Raw genomic sequence first — 20,377 nt, 5'->3', positions numbered from 1 at the left:
CATATAAGTCGCATTTTTTGGGGAAATGTATTTGATAAAAGCCAACACCAAGAATAGACATTTGAAAGGCAATTTAAAATAAATAAAGAATAGTGAACAACAGGCTGAATAAGTGTACGTTATATGAGGCATAAATAACCAACTGAGAAGGTGCCTGGTATGTTAACGTAACATATTATGGTAAGAGTCATTCAAATAACTATAACATATAGAACATGCTATACGTTTACCAAACAATCTGTCTCTCCTAATCGCTAAATCCCGTGAAATCTTATACGTCTAGTCTCTTACGTGAAGGAGCTAAATAATATTATTTGATATTTTACGCTAATGTGTTAATCATTTCACACATAAGTCGCTCCTGAGTATAAGTCGCACCCCCGGCCAAACTATGAAAAAAACTGCGACTTATAGTCCGAAAAATACGGTATAACAAGAGTGCTCGGCTGTTTTTAAAAACAAGGCATGTGATTTTTCCGTCTAAAGTCGGAATTCCGTCTTTTTTAATCTCTGGAAAAAAAAATAATTATCTCCCGTTTTTCCGTTTTTTTTTCCAACCCTAAATCAAGATTAGAGACGTAGTTTATATTACGCCGTAGTTGATTGGTCGATATGTTCTTTGTGACCAATCAGGACATCTGTTATGAATGATGACATTAATAAAGTCATCATACCGCCATTTTCCATATGTAAACGATGTCGGTTCTCGAGAGAAAGGATGCTTTACGAGTAAAAGAAATTGATAAACATGTCAAAAATAAGTTTCGATGGGACTGGATGGAAAGGGAAATCACTGATACTGTTGGGAAGAAGAAAGTTACGACTTTGTTCGGTGATTTTATTCGGAAAATCGATCGTCCCGGAAAGGTTTTGTGCACGTGGTGTCATGATAATATTGACTATGGATCACGAGGTTTCAAGGCTTTGGAAGTACATGCGAAACGCCAAAAACATATGAAACAACTTGAAGCAAGGAAAACAAACTTTTCACTAGCTGGTACTTTTGGATGTCAACCGAAAGTGAGCCAACCTTACGGACTTCATCCTTTGTTTACATCGAGAGGAAAGATCCACCCACTTCAGTTGCAGACAGGGTTGTTAATAATGAGGTAAGCTAAAAAATATTTGCTTGCGAAATACGCATGTTTGTTTTAAATATTAACCAATTATTGCTTAGCGAAATATAAATGGGTTTTTCTAAAAATAAAAAGCCACGTGAAAATATATTATGAAATTACAGAAATTCAAAGAGTCGCATTATTGAATCCAGTTTACAATTTATTTGAAATAAATTTGCATATAATACTATTTTGTAATATTAAGTTCTTATGTAGTCTGTTGAAACTATTGTCAGTGGTGTAACAATCTTGAAGGTAAATATTTTCACACTTGTTTCATGCAATATGTCGGTGTCCTCACATTATTATTATTTCCTATTTTCAAATATGAGTAAACAATACTAAACATGTTTAATTGTTTTTATATATGTATATCCTATTTTGGCGAAAAGAATGAAATGTTTACAATACATTACATGAACTGAAGTAATGTGGTAATGCTGTAAGTAAACTGTAGATAATAACACTGATCAATGTGACACCTGTGGATGTGAAATGAACACAAGATGTAAATATTAGTGACTAAATACTGTTGGGACTGAACTAGGGCTGCAACTAACGATTCATTTGATAATCGATCAATCTGTCGATTATTACTTCGATTAATCGATTAATAATCGGATAAAAAAGACAAACTACATTTCTATCCTTTCCAGTATTTTATTGAAAAAAAAACAGCATACTGGCACCATGTTGTGGACATTGGGGGTGCAGCATACACCAACAATAACACAGAAATGTAACTCATCAGATCAGAACTGGATCAGATATTGTACACGTTTCTGTTGTGAATAATAAAGGATTCATTTTAGGCTGCCTCTGAATAATAGCATGAAATATTCCAGCACCTTCTTAACGTTTAGTTATATTAAAGCATCACTCAAATCTAAATATATTTATATAGCTTTATCGGGCCCGGCTACATTGATCCATTATTAAACCAACCTGAGATATTTCTGTCCGTTACGTTTATTTCGAAATTGGTAACCGTGCGTTTTCTCTCTCAAAACGGAGTCAAATGTGCCGGAGACACATTATCAGCCCCGCGTTGCAACAAAGGCATAACGTTAAAGTTACTTACAAAAAAGCTGAACTCATGAATGCTTGTTGCCACTATGGACTTAAAAAGTTACGTACTGTGAGTTCTTCCCTTCATCCATGGCTCCAACATGTTTCCTTTTCAGGTGCTCCTGAAGCAATGTTGTACTTCCGTGCCATTTTGCAGGAAACGCTCTTCTTTGAAGTCTTTAAAGTGAAGTGTTCCCACACTTTTGACGACTTAGGTCGTACACTTTTCTCCATTGAAGCAATAACCTCAAGATGTTTCTCCGCTAAACTATCGGTAGTGTTTTCCTGCGCCATTTTTCGAATGTTTCCAGACGGCGTCGTCACGTGAGCTGCATATGACACATTATTGGCTAGCTTACGCCACCTCATGAGACGTAGCCTCAACACCGTCCTGGCGCTGTTTTTATAATCGATTTTAATCGATTTAATCGATTAGTTGTTGCAGCCCTAGACTGAACCATATACAGTGATTCATTAGGATAATTGGGTTATGTATGTTCTATTAATGATGTTTTCATGTCTTTAAACACTAAAATATCTTCTTCAAATGGTGCTGTCTTTGTTAATTTAATTGGTGAAAAACCAGGAGCTTCGGGGGGCGTTGTCCCCCTTGTCCCCCCACCAGGGCACCGCCCTGGACCTGGCTGGTGGCCTTCGTCCCCCAGACTCCCGGAAGTTTTTTCAGTCTTTTTCATTGTGGTCAAATCAAATGCCTGAAGAACGTATTGACGCAAATACTAGTCAAGATTCTAAGTAATGGGTCCCATTTTTATAGTCTTTGGTATGACTCGGCCGGGGTTTGAACTCACAACCTACCGATCTCAGGGCGGACACTCTAACCACTAGGCCACTGATTAACATCGGAAGTTGGAAGTCGGAGCTGGAAAAGACCTCACAGCCAACTTATGAGCGTTCCAGGTTCGAGGTTAGAAATCAAGCTCGGAAACCATGCAATTTGGACCAGCAATGAAAGAATGGGCCAAAATCTCTCAGGAGACCTAGTAAAAAACTATCTAAGAGGTTGTTGTCAGTTGTGGCTCAGAAAGGGTACACTAATCATTTTGGACGTCTCATTTTTGCCCTTTCTTGTTTCAACTTGGTGTAGCAATAAAATATTGTAATCAAACTTAGTGGACATTTTGTCTTTGTTATCCATCCATCCATCTTCTTCCGCTTATCCGAGGTCGGGTCGCGGGGGCAGCAGCTTAAGCAGGGAAGCCCAGACTTCCCTCTCCCCAGCCACTTCGTCCAGCTCCTCCCGGGGGATCCCGAGGCGTTCCCAGGCCAGCCGGGAGACATAGTCTTCCCAACGTGTCCTGGGTCTTCCCCGTGGCCTCCTACCGGTCGGACGTGCCCTAAACACCTCCCTAGGGAGGCGTTCGGGTGGCATCCTGACCAGATGCCCGAACCACCTCATCTGGCTCCTCTCGATGTGGAGGAGCAGCGTCTTTACTTTGAGCTCCCCCCGGATGGCAGAGCTTCTCACCCTATCTCTAAGGGAGAGCCCCGCCACCCGGCGGAGGAAACTCATTTCGGCCGCCTGTACCCGTGATCTTGTCCTTTCGGTCATAACCCAAAGCTCATGACCATAGGTGAGGATGGGAACGTAGATCGACCGGTAAATTGAGAGCTTTGCCTTCCGGCTCATCTCTTTCTTCACCACAACGGATCGATACAGCGTCCGCATTACTGAAGACGCCGCACCGATCCGCCTGTCGATCTCACGATCCACTCTTCCCTCACTCGTGAACAAGACTCCGAGGTACTTGAACTCCTCCACTTGGGGCAGGGTCTCCTCCTCCTCCGGCACTCCACCCTTTTCCGGGCGAGAACCATGGACTCGGACTTGGAGGTGCTGATTCTCATCCCAGTCGCTTCACACTCAGCTGCGAACCGATCCAGCGAGAGCTGAAGATCCTGGCCAGATGAAGCCATCAGGACCACATCATCTGCATAAAGCAGAGACCTAATCCTGCAGCCACCAAACCAGATCCTCTCAACGCCTTGACTGCGCCTAGAAATTTTGTCCATAAAAGTTATGAACAGAATGGGTGACAAAGGGCAGCCTTGGCGGAGTCAAACCCTCACTGGAAACGTGTCCGACTTACTGCCGGCAATGCGGACCAAACTCTGACACTGATCATACAGGGAGCGGACCGCCACAATCAGATACTCTCTGAGCACTCCCCACAGGACTTCCCGAGGGACACGGTCGAATGCCTTCTCCAAGTCCACAAAACACATGTAGACTGGTTGGGCAAACTCCCATGCACCCTCAAGGACCCTGCCGAGAGTATAGAGCTGGTCCACAGTTCCACGACCAGGACGAAAACCACACTGTTCCTCCTGAATCCGAGGTTCGACTATCCGGCGTAGCCTCCTCTCCAGCACACCTGAATAGACCTTACCGGGAAGGCTGAGGAGTGTGATCCCACGATAGTTAGAACACTTTCTTTGTTATTTTGGGGAAAAAATGCTATATATAAACTTGTCTATCATTATCATTTCCAAAGAGAAATCAGGAGTTTTGTCTGATTTCACAATGGGGGCTAATCATTTTAGCCTTGACTGTAACACTACAAGGCAACGCCAGGGCAGAGCCACAGAAAAGGAGAAGCGTGAGTGGAGCCAAAGCAGAGGAGATGAACACGACTGGAAGGAATCTAGTGGTGCCGAGTGAATAGACTGGACAGCTGAAGTAGTCAGGTGGAAATGGGAATCAGGTGTGCGCAAAGGTGGCTCTGCCCTGTGATCCAGAAACCAGGCACTGCAACAAAAAGCAGACCGGGGTTTGTATTAGGGAGGGTTTGAATCTTTTATGGCTGTTAAATAGAGGAGACACGGATATCAGCGTGGAGCTACGGGAGATTTATTTTTCAACTCACATGTCAGCATGTATTTCTTCTGGATCAAAATATATATTCATATATTACATGCAGCCTAATATTTGCGCACAATTGACAAGTGATGCACCGACAATTTGGTCGCCTTACATAGAAACCGAAACTGGGTGTTGTGATGAAATATCCATTTCCGTTGGCGCACACGAGTGACCAAGCTCGCCCAAATTAGATTCAGGTCACATACCGGTTGGATCGATTTTAGACTGAAGTCACATTTAGAAAAAAAATCAGTTTCCAATCGGATTCAGGACTACCTCCTGATGTGGCTTTAATCTGATGCCAAAAGATCAGGGGCCGTACTTATCAAGCTTCTCAGAATTACTCCTAAGAAGTCTGCTAAGAGTTGACTTAAGAGTAAATAAATTCTTCGCTGAAAGCTGCACTTAAAAGTTAGTTATCAAGCGTCTTACTCACACTTTCAGCGAAGTGTAGGACTGAATCTTAAGTGTCACACTCAGAGCTGAATTACGACATTACTATGTGCCGTAAATGGAATTTTAGGTGACGTAATTTCTGTGTCCATAGAAATGACCAATCACGAAAGGGAATCCGTTGTCTAAGAATAAAGAAATATCTTGGAAATATTTAAGTGGACAATGGGAGTGTATATTTTGACAATAAACAACAAAATAATACAAAACAAACTAGTCCCCGCCGGCACTCACGCTACCGCTCCCTCTCTTCTGTCGCCCACACACTCACTGACGTCACTCACCTCACGGCCACACACATCTTACTGTCATAACATTTTCTTTCCAATTCATTAATTAGGCAACTAATTTGAAACTGGTGTGGGTGGCTCTATATATACCAGCCCACTGCAGCCACATGCAGAAATCAACATGGAATCGAAAAGTATTAAATCTGTGACAAAAATAATACCCGCTCTGTCTAAACGATACCGTTTGATCTGCTCGTCATCAAACAAATCCAGAACATCATTCCGCTCCCTGAATGTTCGCACACGTCTCTCTCGCCTCAGTGCCATCCCCTGCTGGCAACTCCTAACCACTTAAGACACCTCTGAAGGTCTCTTAAATATCGTGGAGAGTAGGAGTGATTCTTAGACTTAAGAACGTTGATAAAAAGCTGTTATTCTTAAGTTTGAGAGTAGGACTAAATTTCGCAAATTCTCAGGACTTAAGTGTAAAATGGCACTCTAAGAAGCTTGATAAGTACGGCCCCAGATCTGTGTCAATTGAGGGCAAAAAAATTTGAATTTGACGTGCAGTCTAAACTAGGGTTGCAACTGCCGATTAATTTGATCATCGATTAATCTGTCGATTATTACTTCGATTAATCGGATACAAGAGACAAACTACATTTCTGTCCTTTCCAGTATTTTATTGAAAAAAACTGCATACTGGCACCATACTTATTTTGATTATTGTTTCTCAGCTGTTTGTACATGTTGCAGTTTATAAATAAAGGTTTATAAAAAATAAAAATAATTGTTTTTAATTTTTTAAAACAAACAAAAAAATTGCCTCTGCGCATGCGCATAGCATAAATCCAACGAATCAAAGACTAAATTAATCGCCAACTATTTTTTATAATCGATTTTAATCCATTAGTTGTTGCAGCCCTAGTCTAAACGGGGCCTAAAAGCACTGGACAGCAACTCAAACACCACACACACACACACACACACACACACACACACACACACACACACACACACACACACACACACACACACATACAACACAACCAACACAAGTCCACCACTGTCACAGAGGTCATGACAGATATAGATTTTAGGCCTTATCGCCCAATCCTCGCTGACATGGTTCGGAGAGCGTGTGTTTTTCGGATCATAGGTAAAGATGACACCGGTGATGGGGGGGGAGGGTTATACAGTATACTAATCCGTCCTCACACACACACACGCACACATACACACACACACACACACACACATAATGGTTATTTGGAATGGGGACCAAGTTTTTGATCATCACTTGTGGGGACCATCCTTTCTACAGGTTGTGGAGGCATAAGAAAAAATTGGTAAAATGGTTCATGGGGACCACATTTAAATCATTTTGCATAATTCACACACATTTGTATGCGACTACTAGGGACCATTTAAGAAAAAAAAAAAAAAAAAAAAAAAGTTCAAATTAAATATGACATGATCCTCAGAATACAGCACTACAGCTGTCCTCTTATAGGAAGTTCCATCCATCCATCCATTTTCTACCGCTTATTCCCTTCGGGGTCTCGGGGGGCGCTGGAGCCTATCTCAGCTACGATCGGGCGGAAGGCGGCGTACACCCTGGACAAGTCGCCACCTCATCGCAGCTTATAGGAAGTTTCACCACTTAAATGTTCAAGCAAATCTTGCACTTAGGCATCTTCAGAATGGATCTGACTATCATTTAAAAAGGTTTCCCTTTAGAGCAGTGGTCCCCAACCTTTTTGTAGCTGCGGATCGGTCAAGGCTTGAAAATTTGTCCCACGGACCGGGGGGGGGGGGGGTATTTTTAATTATTTTATTTTTTATTTTATGTATTTTTTTCATAAAGAAATACAATCATGTGTGCTTACGGACTGTATCCCTGCAGACTGTATTGATGTATTGATCTATATTGATATATAATGTATATATTGTGTTTTTTATGTTGATTTAATTAAAAATATATATATATATATTTTTTTTTTTTTTCTTGTATCGGTGGTTGGGGACCACTGCTTTAAAGGACCTGTTTTTTTGTCCCCATACCGTCAGAGGTCCCCTAAAGGTGACTGTGCAAACAGAGCGATGACCCCATTAAGTAAGCATTGCCAGAACACACTTGAGTTGATTTATTTTGGAAAACCTTGTTACATTGTTTAATGCAGGGGTGTCCAAAGTGCGGCCCGGGGGCCATTTGCGGCCCGCAGCTAATTTTTTACCGGCCCGCCACACATTCTGGAAATACTATTGTAAAAATAAAAAAGAACATTACAAAAAGTTTGAGTTTGAGTTTGAGTTTATTTCGAACATGCAAGCATACAACATGATACATCACACTTTCCAGTTTCTCTTTTCAACATGTTTGAAAAGGAGTAGGAAGAAGCAGAGCTTATTTAATCCTACCCCTTTTCTTTTACATAACAGTTGCTAAACTTTTTTGTTCACTTCCTGTTCTCAATTTATTCACAATGTACTCCATAAGTAATCACAATCAAAATAAATAGATAAATAATAATTGGTGAAGTAAGTTACATTTCATATGGTGAGATAAGTAAGATTATTTTGAGAGTGAAAGAATGGATGAATTAAATACATTCAGAATGTTTATCATGGTTCTTTTTCTTTGTACTTTGTAAACATTTTAAGTTTGAAGAGTTTCTTGAAGTGGATCATATTAGTACATTGTTTGATTGCTTTGCTAATCCATTCCATCATTTAATTCCACATACAGATATACTGAAGGTCTTAAGTGTTGTACGTGCGTACAAATGTTTTAAATTACATTTTTCTCTAAGATTATATTTCTCCTCTTTTTTTGAGAAGAATTGTTGTATATTCTTGGGTAGCAGATTATAGTTTGCTTTGTGTATAATTTTAGCTGTTTGCAAATTCACTATGTCGTGGAATTTCAGTATCTTTGACTCAATAAATAAAGGGTTTGTACGTTCTCTATATCCAACATTATGTATTATTCTAACTGATCTTTTTTGTAACACCGTTAATGAATGAAGTGTACTTTTGTAATTATTTCCCCATATTTCTACACAGTAACTCAGATATGGTAACACTAGCGAGCAGTAGAGAATATGAAGTGATTTTTGGTCCAGAACATGTTTTGCTTTATTCATTATTGATGTGTTTCTTGCTACTTTATGGTGTATATTTTTTATATGAGATTTCCAGTTCAATTTATCATCAATCATTATACCTAGAAATTTGGTTTCATTTACTCTTTCAATTTCTTTTCCGTCTATTTGTATTTGTGTTTGACTTTCTCTACTACTGTTACCAAATAGCATTATTTTAGTTTTATTGAGATTCAACGATAGTCTGTTTTTGTCAAACCATCTTTTTAATTTGTTAATTTCTTCTGTTATTATTTGTATTATCTTCTGTGTGTTCTCTCCTGAACAAAACGCTGTTGTATCATCCGCAAATAATACTAACTTTAAATCTTTTGTAACTTTACAAATGTCATTTATATAGAGATTGAATAATTTAGGTCCTAGTATTGTGGAATGAGGTGAAATCTAACGAGAAAAAGTTGCAATGTTGACACAAAAGCTGCCATGCAGGCTGTTTTTTTTCTTTTGTCTTTCTTCATTTTTCTTTTTTTGCCATTGCTCAAAAAAAAAAAAAAAAGACAAAAAAATCCATGTTATAATGAATTATTTTCAGGGCCCCAATTACTTCAAATATTTCACTTTAAAATGTTTTATGTGGTAAATATTGCATATATTGTGTAGTAAGGATGTCCGATATTTGCCAAAAAATGCGTATCGGCAAGGCATGGGAAAATGCTGATACAGATCCAGTTTGAAAAAAAATTCCGGTCCGTGTTTTCCAACGCACCGATTTAAATAATACATTCCACTTTTCTGCTGCTCCCTAATTTCCGTTCCGCATTTTCCAGCACACCTTCAACACAGTCGAGTATACGTTCTCACGCAGTTGCTTTTAGCTGCTGGCATTACACACACGTCACATACTGTCACGTCATACGTCACATACGTATACGCCCTCTCCCAGCAGAGAGGTAGCAGCATGGCTAACGTTAGCTGTGATGCTAGCGTAGCCGTGTGAGCGGTAATAATGAAGGAAGAATTCATTAATTCCCGAGAAAAACAGCGGGGGGTCCATCGTCTGGCGGTGGATTGGCTTCAAGTGGGAATATGTCGAACAGACAACCGTAATTTGTCAAGTGAGGGGCAAAAGCGTTGCTATAAAAAGTAGCATTACTGCTAATATGTAGCATCATTTGAGAAGTCCCCTGCTAGAAAATGAAGAGTGTTTGAAACTCCGCATGTCAACATCTCCATTGTGTATTATTCAAACTCACCTAATTCAGCTGGCTAGTTGTTATCAAGAGTACTAAAACCCTTTTCAACATGAATCTGACAACTAAGTAGGCTAAATAACTTTAAACTTTAATACATGCTCGGATAAGGCCAGTATCGGCCAGTATCGGTATCGGATCGGAAGTGCAAAAACAACATCGGTATCGGATCGGAAGTGCACAAACCTGGATCGGGACATCCCTATTGTGTAGTAGCCATATAAAAACATCAACGTTTTCTTTGACAAAAGCGCATAAAACAAACAAAATAATAGTTCCAGCATAAAATGGACAGATATATCTGAAGTTGATCTCGTAACTTAAGTGTTGAAAGTAAAAGAAAAACCTAATAAAAATGTATCACTTTATGAGTGGGGCACCTTTTGGATCCCAAATATATTTAGTGATTTTTTATTTATCTTTTCACTGGGATTACTCAAAAATATGAAATAATTAAAATCAATGGTGTCTTGCATTATTGATCTTTTAGGGCTCTAATTACTAAATACTGCATATTTCAGTTTTACTATAAAAAAACAAAGTTGTTTTTGACAGAAAAGCCATAAAACATTTTTTTAAATTTGTATTACTTTATATCAACTTGAAGTTGATATAGAGATTTACTGTAAGCGTTAAATAATTTAAAAAAAACAATAATCTGACTTATTTTTAACATTTTAATGACTGAGACCCTTTATGGTCCCCGGGACCCTTAAAGGTAAAATAAATAACAGTGTTTCCCATAAACTGCCAAGATACCTGTGGGGGCGTGGTCATGGGCGTGGTTATGGGCGTGGTCACCATGACATCATCTAGTACTTTGCATAATTTACTACAATGCTATGATTTTCTCTAAAAAGGCTAAAAAAATGTATACTTACTAATTAATAATAACAGTTTTGTTTTAAACGTCCATCCATCCATCCATCCATCCATTCATTTTACAATATAATTACAACACTTTATGTACATATTTATATACAGATTTCAACAATAAGTTATTCACTGAAATACATTTATTAATTGTGGTTCTTACAAAAAATATATCTTATAAAATATAAAAGCTAAAATGTCTCTTAAAGCTCTGCCTCTTTAATTAGTGCATACTAAATAATTTAACTTTAGCCTACTACTACAACCATATTATTTACCAGCAACATAAAGTGAAACAGAGGCAGAGGTGTCCTGCCACAGTCAGTAACAAATAAACAGAAAACAGTAGTGGTCAAATACAAATAAGGCAACAAGAGAAGTATCCTACACTTCTCTTTTGTAAAGTAAATCTGAACAGCCTATATGGGCATCTACATCAACTATATGATTTGCCTGAGAAGCTGGAAAGGAATATAAAAAACAAAACAAAAGAACTTATTTTATTTTATTTTATTTTGTTTTTTTAATTTTTAAATTTATGGCGGATGTAATTCTTTTGTGGCGGGCCGCCACAAATAAATGAATGTGTGGGAAACACTGAATAAAAAATGCATATATTTTGTTATGGTTTGAAAATGAAAAATATCAAAATGGCGCCCACATGCTTTAATTTTTCCGTGTGCGGCCCTCAGTGGAAAAAGTTTGGACACCCCTGGTTTAATGCATCCAGCGGGGCATCACAGCAAAATTAGACATAATAATGTGTTAATTCCATGACTGTATATATCGGTATCGCTTGATATCGGAATCGGTAATTAAGAGTTGGACAATATCGGAATATCGGCAAAAAAGCCATTATCGGACATCTCTAGTACTAACGTCAGGTCAGCCGAACGTGGTCCACGGTGACGAGTTTCATACTCTTGATTGACTTTTATCACTCAACGACAGAATGCTCACTTTTTACCTGCAAAAACACAATCCAGAGCCACTAAAGCCATTTCTCCCCCCCACCCCCCGAGCGGGCGTTGTGACTTTGTGGCTCTCCGCTGACTGCTGCCAGGCACCGTTAGCGTGCGCGTTGGCCCGACTGACTGATGCCTTGTGATGGCTGCGCCGCCCAAAAGTACAATCCCTCAAATAGACCATTTCTGTCTCCCTATTTGACTTTAATATTTCCCCAAATGCCTCCGAAGGCTCGGGGACAGGAGCGTGCGGCGGGGGGCTCCGACGAAGGCAGCGGTTTTTGGAAAAGCAATAACTTAAATGCGGCGACTTGGGCAGATGGAAATAAGCCCTTTCTGTGTGAAAATCAAATGGAGATTGGGCTTTGATCGAATTGTATTCGATGATTTTGTCGAGGTTATTACACAGGGATGCACGTAAAGCCACGGAGGGCCAGCATCAAATTAAATCACTTTGTCACATGTTTTTTTTTTTTTTTTACTTTATACCATGTACACTGCAAAAACTGAAATCTTAGTAAAATGAGATATCTCAAATAAGGGTGATATTTGCTTATTTTCTGTCTGATAAGATCATTCTTCTCACTAAGCAGATTTTATGTTAGAGTGTTTTACTTGTTTTAAGGGTTTTGGTCCTAAATGATCTCAGTGAGATATTACAGCTTGTTGCTGAGATTTGATGACCTATATTGAGTAAAACATGCTCGAAACTAGAATATCAACTGTTGCAAAGCTGTGTCATCAACACTCACAAGTATAAAACTACTTTTTTTTAAGTAATAATTTCTTATTTCAAGCATGAAAAAAAAAAAATCATGATCTCATAATTAAAACAGATGACAGCCAAATTGACTTTGCTGTTTTATTTTCAATGAAACAATAGAAAATAGGTACTCATAGAGTAGTACAGTTGGCACAGTACAGTAAACTGATACTCGAAACCGGTTTTCCCGGTTGTTCGATAAGAAAAGAACCGAGTCCTCAGACTCGAATCCCTTTTTGAGAACCGGTACCCGTTATTGAGACCACTATAGTAAAGAAAAAGAGTTGGTTCTTTATTCGAATCCCTCGGAACGAATCCCGTCCCGACCAGAAATGCCCCGTGTGACATCACAAGAAATGACGTCACATAGCTCAGTCATTAGGCTTAGATAGGGAAAACAGGAAAAAAACAATGGACCGGAAAAAGCGCTCCAAGGTGTAATAAAGTTCAAAACAAAAGGTATAAGCCAATGAATAACTTTACTGAGAGATTTGAGCAGGGTACAAACCAGTGACGTGCGGTGAGGTTCATGACTGGTGAGGCACAGACTTCATCACAGTCAGATTTACAAACATATGAACCCTATAGAGTATCTTATTCACCATTTGATTGGCAGCAGTTAACAGTTAAAAGCTCATACCAGCATTCTTCCCTGCTTGGCACTCAGCATCAAGGGTTGGAATTGGGGGTTAAATCACCAAAAATGATTCCCAGGCACGGCGCCGCTGCTGCCCACTGCTCCCCTCACCTCCCAGGGGGTGAACAAGGGGATGGGTCAAATGCAGAGGACAAATTTCACCACACCTAGTGTGTGTGTGACAATCATTGGTACTTTAACTTTAACTTTAACTTTACACATACAAACTGTAGCACACAAAAAAACACATTTAATAAAAAAAAACGTTATTATGGTCTTACCTTTACTTATAAGTGTGGGAACAGTGGTGTTCGTGTTGGAGGAGTTGTAAATGAATGAAATATGAAATCCGTGCTGCAGTCTGCAGGTGTACCTAATGTTGTGTCCCTGTTCAGAGCTCCTCCGGCGCGAGCATTGTTGTTTTTGCACTTTTTGGCTTCTTGTTAAGTGACTTTTTTTGGGGTGGATTCGGTCTTGCACGTGGAGGGTTTGGGTGTGGGCTTTGGTTGGTGTGGCGCTGCCGTCGGGCGGTGCGTTCCGCGGCGGAGGTGCTTGGCACCAGGAGGCGGGGTTATGAGGCGAGCCTCTCACAGTGCGTCTTCGCAGCAGTTTTATGATCGCTCAGCACAAGAAATACGTTACACACATGCAGTTGTTGACAAAATACACTGTACATTATATACCTCAGCTAACTAAACTATGGAAATGTATAATATAATTCATATAGCAATACGCTCTCACTGCACAGCAGGCCAGCAGTTAGCCAAGTCATTGCGCACAATCCATGTTGAGGCACAACGCAGTGACGTGCCTCAACCGTCTCTTCTCAGTATTTGAACGGCAAATGTGAAAATAAAAATAAAAATCATCTAAAACTGGTCAAGTTAAATGGAAAATAACTTTAGTATAATCACTGGATACATATAACAATTTAATTAATTTTTTTTTTCTTTTTACATTTTTTTTCTTTCCATGATGGCAGGTGAGGCCGTGCCTCCCCTGCCTCTAGTGACGGCACGTCACTGGTACAAACACATGACCAACACTTTTACGACCAACCGGAAACATAGCAACCAGGCTAGCAACGCAACTCCTTTACGGCAGCTGTCGCAACGTTCTTAAAGCAACCGCAGCACATACATATATATATATACAACATATATGACATGATCTCCCTTTTTTAACTTTTGTTTTTCTTTCCTTGTAAACAAAACAAAATCACACTGTATATGTGTTGTCTGTCTAATTATAAATAATGCAGACGAGGCGTGTTGGCTGAGTTCTTGACGTTTACTTTCACAGCGTGCTCATAACCTCATTCTTAGCTGCCGGGTGACGACATGCAACAACACTTTTCGGGGCTACCGCGCATGCTCGTCACTCCCGTTGCATGCTGGGTAGTGTAGTTGTTATATTCCGTAGCCTAGCTCATAACATCACATCTTTCCCCCTATAAAGAAATAATGTTAACTCAATAAAGTGTATTTCTTTTTTTAGCTTTAACTTTTCATTTTTTAGCATTGTCACCACATTTGCAAACAACTTTTCTCTTCATAGAATTTTCTTTAAAGTGCAAAAATGTCAAAGCATCATAGCAAACAGTTATGTCAAATAGCAGCAGAAGTGCACTTTTTGGAGAGCTGTATTATTTTCAGTTTTGTGCCCAAGGGACTGATTTTATTTAACACTATATTATTATTTATACACCTATAGTGATCACAGAGACAGCTTGTTTTTGTGTTACTGTATGTATTTGTTTTTCTGAAAAATCCCACTTAATATACTTTGGGTAACAACAGTCAATATTTATTTTTTTAATTTTATTTTTTTAGGGGGGGTAACAGTCAATATTTATTTATTTATTAGATTTAATTTGTTTCTTATATAATAAAAGTGAGCTTTTGTTAAACCAAATTTTTTTTTTTTTTTCCATATTTCATTTAATTTCATTCATGTAGACAAAACAAAAACAACAAATTTTGAAAAAAACAACAAAAAAGCCATTCAAGAATGAATAACAAAAACAATAATAATAATAATAATAGTAATAATAAAAAGCAAAAGAAACAAGAAATGAAAATAAACATTAATGTAAACAAATCCGAAAAGGAGTGAGAAGAAGTAAAAACTTATGTACTCCCACCCCTCTTATTACTTACTGTATGCTTAATAATAATAATAATAATTATAATAATAGAATATAAAAATGTTATGTCATATAAATACATATACATATATAAGTATGTACACATATATATATATATCTTTCCATATACAACAACCTATCTGGACTCGATAAGAGAATCAAAAAGAGGATTCGATAAGAGGATACGATAATAGGCTCGAACTCGATAATTTCTTATCAAACATCATCCCTACTGACAGTTAATATTTAAACATTCAACATGTGACATTTCTAACAATTTTGAACAGAAATAGTTCATGCACATTCAGATAAATTCTTCAAAATTACAATCAAAACATTTTTGGCCGGGGGCCGGGCTGTATATATGCGCACTAACTGACTAAAAGAGCAAGCACTTGGTGCGATGATGTCATGTTATCGATGGAAAAATGCATTTTTAGACCATATGATTTGCCTGAGCGGCTAGGAGACACCGAGAGTAACAAGCGGTTGCCTTGTTGCCTTTCCATTAAGAACAATAAAGTAGTTTTTAGTATAAGTTTGTGGTTTCAAGAAATGTAATGCCGAGCGCATATCATTATGTCAAGATAATGGCACTAGCTATTACTTAATTTAAGAATATTTTTCAACATATTGAGCAAAAAAGGTCACTTTTTTTTTTCTACCAAGAAAAGTGCACTTGTTATTAGTGAAGTGAAGTGAAGTGAATTATATTTATATAGCGCTTTTCTCAAGTGACTCAAAGCGCTTTACATAGTGAAACCCAATATCTAAGTTACTTTTTTTTTTTTAGTGAGAATATACTTATTTTAAGGTATTTTTGGGTTCATTGAGGTTAGCTAATTTTACTTGTTTTGGAAAGTCTTGACAAGCCGAATTTTCTTGTTCTATTGGCAGATAATTTTGCTTAGTTCAAATAAAATACCTCAAATTTTTATATATTTTTCTTGTTTTTGAACACTGACTTTTTGCAGTGCATGTAGCGAGTGCATGCTGGGTAATGTGCCGTTGCTTTCATTTAACTCCCCTTAAGCATCATCTGAAGTGTTAATATTTGACAAACACGGCACCAAACTGTCTTTTTCTCTTTTCTATAGGACGTCGCCCGTGGCTGGGTAAACACCAGCACGAGCAGATCAAACCGAGAGAGCTGACAGCCGCGTCCTCTTTGCACATCGCATCTGACCGCCAGCTGACCCGCCAGTCGCCGCTCACGCCTTGCCACACGTCGTGGCCACTAATTGAAGGTGAATCCGGCGCGCACGGAGGCTAATCGTGGCCGGAAGCCGCCAGCTGAGGAGTCACAGGATGCTGCTGCCGCTGCTGCCTAAGGCGCCCGCACTGCACCGCTCAAAGCTGAGGCTGGTCTAGAACGTTCTCACCACTGCCGCAGAACTCCTTTACAAAAAACATTAAAAATAAAAGGAGTTCCGCCGTGAGATCAACAATGCTTTTGAACGTTCTGCTCGCCCTGCACGCCGTGTGCGGCGGCGTGGCGCGCGCCATGCAACACTACCCGGCGGCCTGGGGACACTACGACGTGTGCAAGTCCCAGATCTACACGGAGGAGGGCCTGGCGTGGGACTACATGGCCTGTCAGCCCGAAGCCACTGACATGACGAAGTACCTGCGGGTGGCCCTCGACCCCCCCAACATCACGTGCGGAGATCCGCCCGAAACGTACTGCGCTTTGGTAAGTGGCAACCTCGCCTGTTCCCCTGGCGACGGCGACGGATGAGGAACGCCGCATAGCGGGTCAGGGATACGCGGGACGACACGTCGCTTCCCAAGCAGAGATTAATGAACGCGTTCATGGAAGTGAACACAGGTGTTGGTTAAACTCTGACTGGATTTAAACACTTTGGCAACATTTTAATACTCTTAAAGTTCTACTGAAATGAATTTTTTTTATTTAAACGGGGATAGCAGATCTATTCTATGTGTCATACTTGATCATTTCGCGATATTGCCATATTTTTGCTGAAAGGATTTAGTATAGAACAACGACGATAAAGATTGCAACTTTTGGTATCTGATAAAAAAAAAGGCTTGCCCCTACCGGAAGTAGCGTGACGTAGTCAGTTGAACATATACGCAAAGTTCCCTATTGTTTACAATGATGGCCGCATGAAGTGAGAGAGATTCGGACCGAGAAAGCAACAATTTCCCCAATAATTTGAGCGAGGATGAAAGATTTGTGGATGAGTAAAGTGCAAGTGAAGGACTAGTGGGGAGTTGAAGCTATTCAGATAGGGAAGATGCTGTGAGAGCCGGGGGTGACCTGATATTCAGCTGGGAATGACTACAACAGTAAATAAACACAAGACATATATATACTCTATTAGCCACAACACAACCAGGCTTATATTTAATATGCCACAAATTAATCCTGCATAAAAACACCTGCGTGTTTGTTATGCTAGCTCCTAGCTCCTATGCTAGCTCCTAGCTCCATAGAACACGCCAATACAATTCAAACACCTGATCAACACACACAATCACTCAGCCCAAAAGACCGTTCACCTAACCCAAGGTTCATAAAGCTTATATATTTTAAAAAAGTTACGTACATACGCAAAAAAAAGTTGCGCACATACGGTCAAGCGATCAAATGTTTAGAAGCCAAAGCTGCATACTCACAGTAGCACGTCTGCGTCTTTGTCATCCAAATCAAAGGAATCCTGGTAAGAGTCTGTGTTGTCCCAGTTCTCTACAGGCGTCTGTGTATCGAAGTCAAAAGTCCTCCTGGTTAGAGTCTCTGTTATCCGAGTTCTTCCATATTGACTGCATCTTTCGGGAATGTAAACAAAGAAGCGCCGGCTGTGTACTGTTGTGGCTGACTACGTTCGAAAAATACGTCCATTTCGCACCGACAACTTTCTTCTTTGCTTGCTCAGCTTCCTTCTTCATAATGCAATGAACATGATTGAAACAGATTCACGAACACAGATGTCCAGAATACTGTGGAATTATGAAATGAAAACAGAGCTTTTTCGTATTGGCTTCAATGTGGAAGGCATACCCGTGTTCCCCGGTCTACGTCACGCGCATACGTCATCCTCAGAGGCATTTCGAACCGGAAGTTTAGCGGCAAATTTAAAATGTCACTTTATAAGTTAACCCGGCCGTATTGGCATGTGTTATAATGTTAAGATTTCATCATTGATGTATAAACTATCAGACTGCGTGGTCGGTAGTAGTGGCTTTCAGTAGGCCTTTAACTGTTGTACAAGTGTAAAAAGGTGTTAAAGGGGAACTGCACATTTTTTGCAAGTTTGCCTACCGTTCACAATCATTATCAGTGTTTCCCCCAGAAAATGGTGTCTCTCCAGTGCAGGGGTGGGCAATTAATTTTTACCGGGGGCCGCATGAGCAACCTGAGCACTGCTGGAGGGCCACACCGACAATATTTCAATTAAATTTTGCTCAAATTATTTTTGATATACCGTAAGATAAATAATAATAATAATTTCATTTAACCTAACTTAACTTTATACAAAAGCAGATTGCTTTTGATGGTTTTATTTTTAACCCTGTCTTACACAACACTTCCTGATGTATAATACAATGCAAAAATGTCAATTTCTGTCACTTTATCCTGCATCCTCAGTGTGTCCCATTAACTGCCAAGATACCTGTGGCGGTGGGGGTGTGGCTATGGGCGTGGTTACCATGACATCATCGAGTAATTTGCATAATATACTGCAATGATATGATTTTCTCTAAAAAGGCTAAAAAAATGTATACTTACTAATTAATAATAACAGTTTTGTTTTAAACGTTCATCCATCCATCCATCCATCCATCCATCCATTTTACAATATAATTACAACACTTTATGTACATATTTATATACAGATATGAACAATAAGTTACTCACTGAAATATATTTATTAATTGTGTTTCTTACAAAAAATATATCTTATAAAATATAAAAGCTAAAATGTCCCTTTAATTAGTGCATACTAAATAATTTAACTTTAGCCTACTACTACAACCATATTATTTACCAGCAACATAAAGTGAAACAGAGGCAGAGGTGTCCTGCCACAGTCAGTAACAAATAAACAGAAAACAGTAGTGGTCAAATACAAATAAGGCAACAAGAGAAGTATCCTACAATTCTCTTTTGTAAAGTAAATCCAAACAGCCTATATGCGCATCTACATCAACTATATGATTTGCCTGAGAAGCTGGACAGGACAAAAAAAAAAGATTTTTAAAAATTTTTTTTAAATTTTTTATTTTTTTATTTGTGGCGGACGTAATTCTTTCGTGGCGCGCCGCCACAAATAGATGAATGTGTGGGAAACACTGATCCTCTTTAAAAGTCCAACATTTTTCCCCGTCAGATTTGGACAACCATCTGTTGTCGCACCTGCCAGCTTGTCCCATTTCAGTCCTAACATGTCCAAACACGCATTTACCTATGTGAAGAAGTCATTACCTGTGGTTGTCTCTTTAATTGACTGCATGGCTGCCAGCTCCTCCGTGATTTCAAAGTCTGCAGTTATCCCACGTAAGAAGATGAGCAGCTGGGCGGTGTCACGTACATCGCAGCTCTCATCCAAAGCCAGCGAAAAACAGTCAAAGTCAGCCGTTCCGTTCTTCAGCTGAAGCTCCGAGTTTCCAGCGATGGTCTCAACCCGCCTCGTTACAGTGCGTCGGGAGAGTGACACGTTCTCAAATGCGCCCCCTCTTCTCCGGGAATATCAGCGCAACAGAGTCCAATAATCACTCCTTAATAAACTCTCCGTCAGAAAACGCCTTACTTTTTCTTGCGATTTTGTGAGAAATGACAAAACTTGTTCTGATGGCTGCATCTCTGGGGGTGTGAAATTTGGCAAAAAGTCCTTATTTGTTTTGCAGTTTTACCATCAACGCATCAG

The 20,377-nt window shown here is 39.4% G+C and overlaps 1 protein-coding gene across 3 annotated transcripts in view; it reads left to right on the top strand.

The window, feature by feature from the left end:
- Window positions 1-20,377, top strand: part of LOC133631551 (netrin-G1-like) — a 266,186-nt gene that overhangs the window by 24,795 nt on the left and 221,014 nt on the right. For all 3 annotated transcript variants that reach the window (XM_062023859.1, XM_062023858.1, XM_062023857.1), the window contains exon 2: window positions 16,586-17,181. In XM_062023859.1, coding sequence (XP_061879843.1) covers window positions 16,936-17,181 — 246 coding nt within the window. In that variant the 5' untranslated portion in view covers window positions 16,586-16,935. The remainder of the gene's footprint in view (window positions 1-16,585; window positions 17,182-20,377) is intronic.

This window comes from Entelurus aequoreus, linkage group LG16, assembly GCF_033978785.1.
Source record: "Entelurus aequoreus isolate RoL-2023_Sb linkage group LG16, RoL_Eaeq_v1.1, whole genome shotgun sequence".
Taxonomy (NCBI): domain Eukaryota; kingdom Metazoa; phylum Chordata; class Actinopteri; order Syngnathiformes; family Syngnathidae; genus Entelurus; species Entelurus aequoreus.
This window is presented reverse-complemented; position numbering and strand designations above follow the sequence as displayed.